This window comes from Mustela nigripes, chromosome 13, assembly GCF_022355385.1.
Source record: "Mustela nigripes isolate SB6536 chromosome 13, MUSNIG.SB6536, whole genome shotgun sequence".
Classification (NCBI taxonomy): Eukaryota; Metazoa; Chordata; class Mammalia; order Carnivora; family Mustelidae; genus Mustela; species Mustela nigripes.
Window position 1 is genome coordinate 51,084,149 of NC_081569.1, and position 9,716 is coordinate 51,093,864.

The 9,716-nt window shown below is 34.8% G+C and overlaps 1 protein-coding gene across 1 annotated transcript; it reads left to right on the forward strand.

Annotated features, from left to right (window-relative positions):
• The first annotated feature begins 6,120 nt into the window (after nucleotides 1–6,120).
• Nucleotides 6,121–8,797, forward strand: LOC131998640 (olfactory receptor 4K13-like). Its single transcript, XM_059371127.1, has 2 exons — nucleotides 6,121–7,042; nucleotides 8,781–8,797. Exons 1-2 carry the CDS (start codon nucleotides 6,121–6,123, stop codon nucleotides 8,795–8,797), a joined length of 939 nt encoding a protein of 312 aa, XP_059227110.1.
• The last annotated feature ends 919 nt before the right edge of the window (nucleotides 8,798–9,716 follow it).

Consider the following 9,716-nt stretch of genomic DNA (forward strand, 5'->3'; position numbering starts at 1 on the left):
AATGCAGTATTTCATTCTTTTTATGGCTGAGTAATATACCATTGTGTGTGTGTGTGTGTGTGTGTGTGTGTGTGTATATATATATATATATATATATATATATATATATTATACCTTACCCATTCATCTAGTGATGAACACTGGTTGCTTCCATAGCTTGGCTATTGTGAACAATGCTTCAATAAATGTAGTGGTGCATATATCTTTTCAAATCAGCATTTTCATTTTCTTTGGTTAAATACCCAGCAGTGAATTACTGGATCAAACTGTAATTCTATTTTAATTTTTTGAGGAATCTCCATACTGTTTCTGTTTGTGGCTGTACCAATTATATTCCCACCAACATAACTTAAGAGTTCCTTATTTTCCACACCCTCACCAACACTGTGTTTTGTCTTGTGATTCTAGACATTCTGACAAATGTAAGGGGGATGATATGTCATTGTGGTTTGTCACTGTGGTTGATTTGCACTTCCCTAATGATTATCATATTGGGCATCTTTGCATGAGTCTGTTGACCATCTGTTTGGCTTCCTTTGGAAAATATATCAATGGAGGACCTTTGTTCATTTTTATACAGATTGTTTGTTTGTTTTTTGTTTTTATTTTTTTGGTGTTGACTTATATATATTCTTTATGTATTTTAGATATTAATCCATTATTAGATATATCACTCCCAAATATCTTTCCCCAGTCAGTAGGTTCCTTTTTCATATTGCCGATGGTTTCCTTTGCTGTGCAAAAGTTTTAAAATTTACCTTGAATATCGAACTTACATATTTTCCCTTCTTATCCCTTTTTCTTCCTTTTAAGTATATCTGTCCTATTTGAGTTTGGCACTAGACCATGTACTCCTAACAGTTCAACTTTATTTTGAAAAATTCAATGATTTGGGTAATCAAGTCAGGACATCCAATATTGGTCTAATATTATCTTCCTAATTTCTGTATTAAAGACTCCTTTTCTTTCTTGCAAACATCTCAAATGCCACACTACACTGTGGCATATATCTCCTTAGCAAAATAATTTTTTTTAAAGATTTTATTTATTTATTTGACAGATGGAGGTCACAGGTAGGCAGAGAAGCAGGCAGAGAGAGAGAAGAGGAAGCAGGCTTCCTACTGAGCAGAGAGCCCAATGCAGGTCTCAATCCCAGGACTCGATCCCAGGACTCTGGGATCATGACCTGAGCCAAAGGCAGAGGCTTTAACCCACTGAGCCACCCAGGCACCCAGAAAAATATGTTTTAAAAACTTATTTTTCATGGCAATTCTAATTGCTAATGGCTGCATAGGTAAAATAAATTTTAAAAACTTAACTAAATTGAATTTAAATTAAAAAAAATTCCTAGGCTTAGTCAGAAAGAATGAGAAACCTATTAGGAATGTCTTCTATGGACTTTGGAAATGAATGTGGCACCACATTTATCATACATTTATTCCCCTTACTTTCTTGTAACCTTTTCAAGAGTATTCCAATTATACAAACATGGAAGAGCTATAATACAAGGGACACAGAAATAATTCTGTGGCAAATGAACTCATGAGCAACCGTACATTGTCACACTGCTAGCCTTTATTTTATTTATCTATATTGTTTTACTATAAAAGTTTTACTATAGTTGCCTCCATGATCTTCTTTTCATAGTCTTGAGTCATCATCAAATTCTACATAATTGTAAAGGACTAAAGAATTCTAAATGTTTAGAATGGTCATTGAATGCTAAACTCCACTAACTCATCATTTATTGCTTACCATGATGAAAGCCTCTCCTTGCTCATTCTTTGTGTGTGCTGGTTCACTTGCTCTTTTTCTCTCCTCTCTCTCTCTGTTCTCTCCCCTTCTCTGGTAAAATAAGATTTTTTTCCTGCTCAAAACTGGTCTCTAGTATATAAATTTCCTTATATGCCTTGCTCAGTGTAGATTACTTTAATTTTACTTGAATAATTGCATTCAGTTACTAATTATAAATATTCAGATTGATGAAACCTAATTAATAGAATAACAATTTCCTCAAGTATATCATTTATGATAGATCATTTTGTATAAATGTGGTTATCAAAACATTTGAGTTAGTGGTTTTTCTGGAAAGCACTTACTAGAGAAAGTTCACGTAGCTGATATACTTGGAGAATTACAATTCACTTAAATAATGAGAGAAGTCCTTGTTCTGAACTCTTGGGAACACCACCATGTTTATTTTAGTAATTCCCTTTAGGGAACTGATCACCAGCCTGCATTTTATTTATGTTTCTTGTCCTTGTCCTTTTTTTTTTTTTGGTACATGCAAATTATTGTCCTGTATATTCATGAAGGCAAAAAAGATAAACAATATATATTCAGGATCTAACTGTTTCTGCACACCTTTGAAGAGGCCACTCCTCAGAACTGGTAGGTTTAAATGGCAGTGCTAACAAAAAACTGCAATTGTATACTTTAATAAAGGAGGAGTTGTTTTATAAGAAACTTAGAACTGAATGAAACAATATTATTCAGATCATGAGGGCAACAGTAAAAGATAATTTTGGTCAACTAGCAATTTTACAATGTATCTACTTTCACTAAGAACAAGAGCCACATTCCTGATTTGAGGGGTCAGTTTTATAGTTCAGGTTTGTATTCTAGGATTATAAACAAATTAGTTATCACTATGAGATAAAAAGACAAACTGATTTAAGAATGGAAAAATTAGTTCCTCCATGGCTAAGTATAGCATCCGTGATAAGTCTGAAACATAAAATAATAAAGTCTCATATTAAGAAAATAAGAAACATTGATTTCATATTACTTATCAACATTACTGAGTATTTATTTCAATACAGAAAACACATGAAATAAGTAAGATAAATGATTAATTTAAATAAATTTTAAAAATTTCCTCCCCCAAGTACGCTTATTTTGTTCACTGAAGTCATTTAACCTTTCATTCAATATAATTACCTAATTGCACTGCTAATAAATCTCTTTGGTAATTTTAGAACCCAAGGACTATTTCCTATTCTTCTAAACACACTGGCCTTTTTTCTACCTACGTTTAAAGCAATTAATTTTAATATTTTTAAATTTGGTCATTATATGGAACAAAGCCCTTTGTACATCTTAAACGCTGAGCCTTTTTCTATTAAGTGTACAAGTTAACTTTTTAATTAAAAAATATTTATAATGGTTATTCTGACAGCAAGTCTGATTTTTCCATTCCAAACATTTTTTGTGGTGAGTGAATAATACTTAGGCATGGGTTATCTAAACTATACATGACTTAACTCTCCCATAAAAAAAGACATAAAAAAATCCCTCAGGATCAATACAAACTGTACAACTCTTATTTTATGAAAAGTTATGTATATATTTCTACATACACTGTTTAAGCCCTTTTGTGTAAATGTATAGAAAAGACATTATTACTAAATATAGACACTCAGTATTGGACATTTCATAGCATTTTTTTCCCTAGGCAGGCCACCAAAGTTGAAAAAAAGGGCACTAATTTTTCATCCTTAAGTCACATAAATGTCACAGAAAGATCTAGGCTCTCCAATCACAGGTTATCCATTCTCAGACAAAATTCCTGCCAGAGAGAAACCAAACCACGCTTGATTCATTTTTCTTTTTTAATAAAATTTTCAGTGTGGCCGGCTTTGCTTTTTTTGATTCACATTTATTCAATTATTTTTTTTATTTTGTTTCAGTTCACTGTATTTGTATAATTTACACTCTCAAAAGCTTAAATTTTCCATTTGAGGTTTAATTGGTTCAAGTTAGGAAGAATTTTCTTTTCATTCTCCAATTTATTTCTACTTGTCTCTAAGTAGAAAAAATATATTTTAAAGATATTACATCTTTGGTCATATGTACAAATTGTCATATTGAATGATTTCATCTATAATAACATATTTGAATCCATCCATATGTACACTTAGCTGTATATATTTTATAAAGAGACTCATGAAATTCCAAAAAATCCTAAATTAGTAAGTATTGGTTTTTGCTGATTATTTTCCAATTTTACTTATTGAACTATAAAAATTACTTTAATAATTCTCAAGATTTTTTCCTTTAATATTTTGAGTCTGAAGACTGCATTGTTTTGAAACTACACATAAATAGTACGTGACTCAATTACTACATGAAATAGAATACCAATGATGATAATAAATCTTTATAATGGAGACAAATAGGTAATTATATCATTAAATTTAACAGAGAAAAACATTCATTTAGACTGTCTGTTTTACCAAGTATTCCATAGTAAAATTCTTCTGTGGTTCTTATTGGTTTGGGTAACTTTATAATCACCAAAAAATGATATAATGCTAAAGACAGAATTTTGTGAATGCACATCCATAGTACCTATGGGTATACAATGAAATACACAAATATAGTCCATATATGTTATCCTTGGTAGTCTCATAACAATCTGTGAGGTTGAAGAGTAGGTATTACTTTATATATATATTGAAAAATAAATCAATGTTCAAAAAATTAAGACCATATTTCCCTAGTAAATGTAGAGGCCAGGACTAGAATATAAATCTTGACTCTTGGTTCGAGGTTTTTTGTTTTTGTTTTTCCGTTATTCTGATAGTTGGGCTAAATAATAATGTCTGAGTATTTTATGAACTATTAAGTCAAAAAAATTATATTCAGAATAGATTTTACACAATCTGTTCTGGGGCTCCAGAATTAGAACATGGTATATGTATTTTTGTTTATGTGTATATGTATGATTCTGTAACTATGTCTGTGTCTTTGTGTGTATCACTAATAGTTTTTCAAAAAGAAGAAAACAGGAAAAAAAATCTGGGATGAAAAGATCTAAATCAAAATGAAAAAGTATTTAAAAGTGATCAGTGTCAGCTCAATATGGGAATACACACAAAGTACGAGTGGCAAAGATACATGAGCCAGTGTAAGAGTCAAGAAAAAGTCTGCATACAAGTATGAAACATCCGAGGAAAGCACTGGGTACAAAAGAAGATAAGCGTGTAGGGACCAAGGAAACATTTACTTGTAAAAAATCTGCTGGTTGGTCATCGTCCACCTATAAACTGATTGCAAAGGGACAAGAAAGCAAACTTCAGCCAAGAACCTAGCAACAAGAGACTGATGCAAATAGGCAAAAAGGCTAAAGAGCCAAAGTCAGCAGTTTTGTCCAGAAACCAAAGTATTTAAGATAAAGAGCTCTACAGAAGAACAAAGAGGAGGTGGTAGTTGAGGAGGAGGGGCAGGAAAGGGTGGAAGAGGTAGAGAAAGAGGAGGAGGAGGGGAAGGAGAGGAGAGGAGAAGAGAAGGAAGGGAGAGGGGGAAAGAAAAAGAAGACAGGAAAGAAACAAGGAGGGAAAACAGGGGGAAGAGGAGGAAAAGGAGGGGGAGGGGAAAGGAGGGGGAGGGAAAGGAGGAGAGAGGAGGGTAAGGGAAGTGAGAGGAGAAATGAGAGAGGAGCGGAGGGGTGAAGAAAAGAAAAGAATAAAGGAAATCTGTACACTAAGAAGTATTTATGTTCCTGGGCAGAAACTGGGAAGTTTGTTTTATTATAGTTTTTGTGGGGGCGGGTAAGAACGCACCACAGGCTATAGCCAGTTTAAAGCTTCGGGAAGAATTTGCTAAATTCCTGAAGTTATTTGCTGAGTAGGAACATAATTCAAGTCACATGCACTTACCTGACTATTTCAGATTACAGCAGGGGAAAGGGGTAAACGATAAAATAATAGGCACCACAGTTCAATGACTATGTTTCTATACACTTGAACTAACTCATTTGACTAACGGCCTTTTGGCTCTTGGACTGCTTGACCCATTGAACTCATTGCTCATAAACTCTGGATAAAAACAAATCAATGTGGAGACAATCTGTGCCTGCAAACTATGTTTAAAATTTTTATGACAAACTTCTCATCTTTTATGACTTTTCTTACTGAAAAAAAAATACAGTAATGTGAATGTTGCATGAATTAATCAATTAAAATGTATTTTTTAGAAATGTCCATCTTCTCTCTTTGTATATTAATCAAATACTACTTTCTATATGGCCATATCTTCAAAATTATCACAGGTTAAACTGTTACTTTTTCCAGATTTTCTACATTTTAACGACTTTCTGCAAACCCCTACGTAGACTAGATGAATAAGATGAATAGCTCAATGGTAACAGAGTTTGTTTTGTTAGGACTCACCAAAACGTGGGAACTTGAAATTTTCTTTTTTTTCATATTTTTGTTGGCCTATGTAGCAATTATGGCAGGAAACCTTCTCATCGTGGTCACTGTAACCTTTGACTCACTTCTGTACTCCACACCAATGTACTTCCTTCTTGGAAATCTCTCCTTCCTGGATATGTGTATTTCCACAATCACAACTCCTAAGATGGTCACAGATTTCCTCAGAGAGTATAAAACTATTTCTTTGTGGGGCTGTATGGCTCAGATGTTCCTCCTCCACTTTTTAGGCGGCAGTGAGATGACTCTTCTCATAGTCATGGCTGTTGATCGATACATTGCAATATGCAAACCTCTTCACTACACATCCATCATGAATCGCCGGGTCCTCGTGGGCTCCGTGCTGCTCTCATGGGCTGTTGGTTTTGTGCATATGATGAGCCAGATGGTTTTTACTATCACCTTGCCTTTTTGTGGCCCCAACATAGTAGATGATATTTTTTGTGACCTTCCCCGTGTTCTAAAACTTGCCTGCACTGAGACCTACATTCTGGAGTTGCTGGTAACTGTTGACAGTGGACTGTTGTCTTTCATCTGCTTCATACTCCTGCTCATTTCCTACACTGTTATTCTGGTAACTGTCCGACGTCGATCCTCTGGTGGACTCTCCAAGGCTCTGTCCACACTGTCTGCTCACATTACTGTGGTCACTCTATTTTTTGGGCCAATTATCTTCATTTATGCTTGGCCATCTAGTGGCTTTTCAGTGGATAAATTTCTTTCTGTGTTTTATTCAATTATTACACCTTTACTGAATCCCATCATTTATACTCTGAGAAATCAGGAGATGAAAGCAGCCATTAGTAGACTGAGGACCAAACATATCCTCAGAATAAACTGGTATTAATTTGTTTTTTTTTTTGTAGATTTTTTAAAATATTCATAATGTATACTGAATTTATCAAATGTTCACTTCATCACATTTATATGACATGTTTGGTTTCTTCCCAACTATACTTATTTTCGTTGAAATTTAATCCAGTTGAAGCTAATAATAGTTTTAATGTAATAAAGAGTTAAAGAGAAAAAAACAAAAAAACAAAAAACAAAAAACCTGATCCACTAACTATAGTCGCACAACCAGAAATGTTAAAGACTAAATTCCATTAAGTAAAGAGAAATCGCAGTCTGGGCGCGCACAAATTGTTGTAGGGATCTCTTGGGTCACACTCAGAGAGAAAGTTTCCCTTCCAGGAGTACATTTGGAAGGAAGTATATTGCCTCTTCAAGAACAAAAGACCTTGCAGGTGCCCCCAAATAGTCTTTCACTGGCAGGGACATGCACAGAGGTTGGATAACCTTGTTGCTGCTTTTCACTGTGCTACACCATAGATTCTTTGCACTGCACAGAAACTGGACCATTTTTTCTAAGACAAAGGACACCAGACACAGCATGGACAGGCTTTTCTCTGGAGGAAAGGAATGGGTCTGCAATGTACAGGTCCCTTAAGATTTGGTCTTGAATCCCAGCCTCCGGCCAAAGATAAAATCCAGGAGAGCTCTTCATGCTCAGTGAATTGATGGCCTTGGCTATTCTTTAAGGGCTTCCTTATTAGCAGGAGGTGTGAGATCCCCGGTCTTTGGTCAAGAGGGATGACACCATTTCTGTCCTCACCACCAAAACTGCAGGACTGAGAGCAACAGAGTGGCCCTCAGTGAAAATGGGACCCCTTTATACCAAACCCTGTGCCTCTGTGTCTCTCAAGTGCATATATCCTAGGGCAGGTCTGACTCTAAGCCAGCATGATATTTCTCTCTCCCAGAAGGCCAGCACAGGCAGTACCCCTTCTCCTGCTGGATTTAAGCTATATTTGCTGTTCTCTTTTCCAGCCCCTTTAGGTATAAGGTTAGGTTGTATATTTGAGACTTTTCTTGCTTCTTGAAGAACGCCTGTATTGCTATATACTGCCCTCTTAGGAATGCCTTTGCTGCATCCCAAAGGGATTTGACTGTCACTTTTCATTTTCATTTGCCTCCATCTATTTTTTAAATTCTCCTTTAGTTTCCTGCTTAACCCATTCATATCTTTATTTTATTTCCACTTAGATTTTTTAATGTTTTATTATTTTTAAATTTTTCCCAGAGATTTGATGTTATTTTTTATTTAAATTCAATTAGCCAAGGTACAGTACATTATTAGTTTTTGATATAATGTTCACATGATTTGTTAGTTGAGTATAACACCCAATGCTCATCATATCACATGCCCTCTTTAGTTCTGTTTTTTAAAAATATTATTTTTAGAGAGCATATAAGTGGGCAGAGGGAGAAGGTGAGAGAAATTTTCTCACAGATTCTGCACTTAATGCACAGCCCAATGTGGGGCTGGATTTCATGACCCCAAGAGCATGACCTGAGCTGAAATCAAGACTCAAGACTCTTAACCGACTGAGCCACGTAGGCAACCCAACTCATTCATTCTTTAGTAAGATGTTCTTTAATCTCCATGAATTTGTGACCATTTGAATTTTTTCTTGTAGTTGACTTCAAGTTTCATAGCACTGTGGTCTGAAAATATGCAAGGTATCATCTCAGTCTTTTTGTAGGGGTCAAGGCCTGATTTGTGACCCTTTAAAATGTGATCTATTCTGGAGAATGTTCCATGTGCACTCAAAAAGAATGTATATTCTGCTGCTTTAGGATGAAATGCTCTGTATATATCTGTTAGTATAGTCCACTGTGTCATTCAAAGCCCTGTTTCCTCTTTGATCATTTGCTCATTGCTATGAGTGGGGTGTTAAAGTCCTCTACTATTATTGTATTATTACCAATGAGTTTAAGTTTGTTATTAACTGATTTATATATTTGGCTGCTCCCAGGTTAGGGGCATAAATATTTACAATTGTTTGATCTTCTTGTTGGAAAACCCCTTTATAATGATATAGTGCCCATCTTCATTTCTTATTAAAGTCTTTGGTTTAAAATCTAGTTTGTCCTATATAAGGATGGATACTCCAGCTTTCTTTTGATGTCCATTAGCATGATAAATGTCTCTCTACTTTCAATCTGGAGGAGTCTTTGAGTTTAAAATGAGTCTTGTAAGCAGCATATTGGTGGGTCGGGTTTTTGTTTTGTTTTGTTTTGCTTCTAAATCTATTCTGATGCCCTATGGGTTCTGATTGGAAAAGTTAGTTCATTTACATTCAGAGTTAATTACTGAACAATATGAGTTTTGTGCCATTGTATCATCTCTAAAGTAGCTCCCCTTGAAGACTGTCTTTGTTCCTTTCTAGTCTTTGTTACTTTTGATCTCTCTTTCCTACTCTAAGTGCCGCCTTTAATATTTCCTGAAGGCTTAGTGTTCACAAACTTTAGAATTTGCTTATCTTAGAAAATCTTTAGCTTTCCTTCTATTCTGAATGACAGCCTTGCTGGATAAAGTATTCTTTGCTGCATTTTTTTTTTCCATTTAGCACCTTAAATATATTATGCCACTTGTCTTCTGGCCTGCTAGGTCTGTGTAGATGGGTCTGCTGCTTGTCTTATGTGTCTGCCATTATA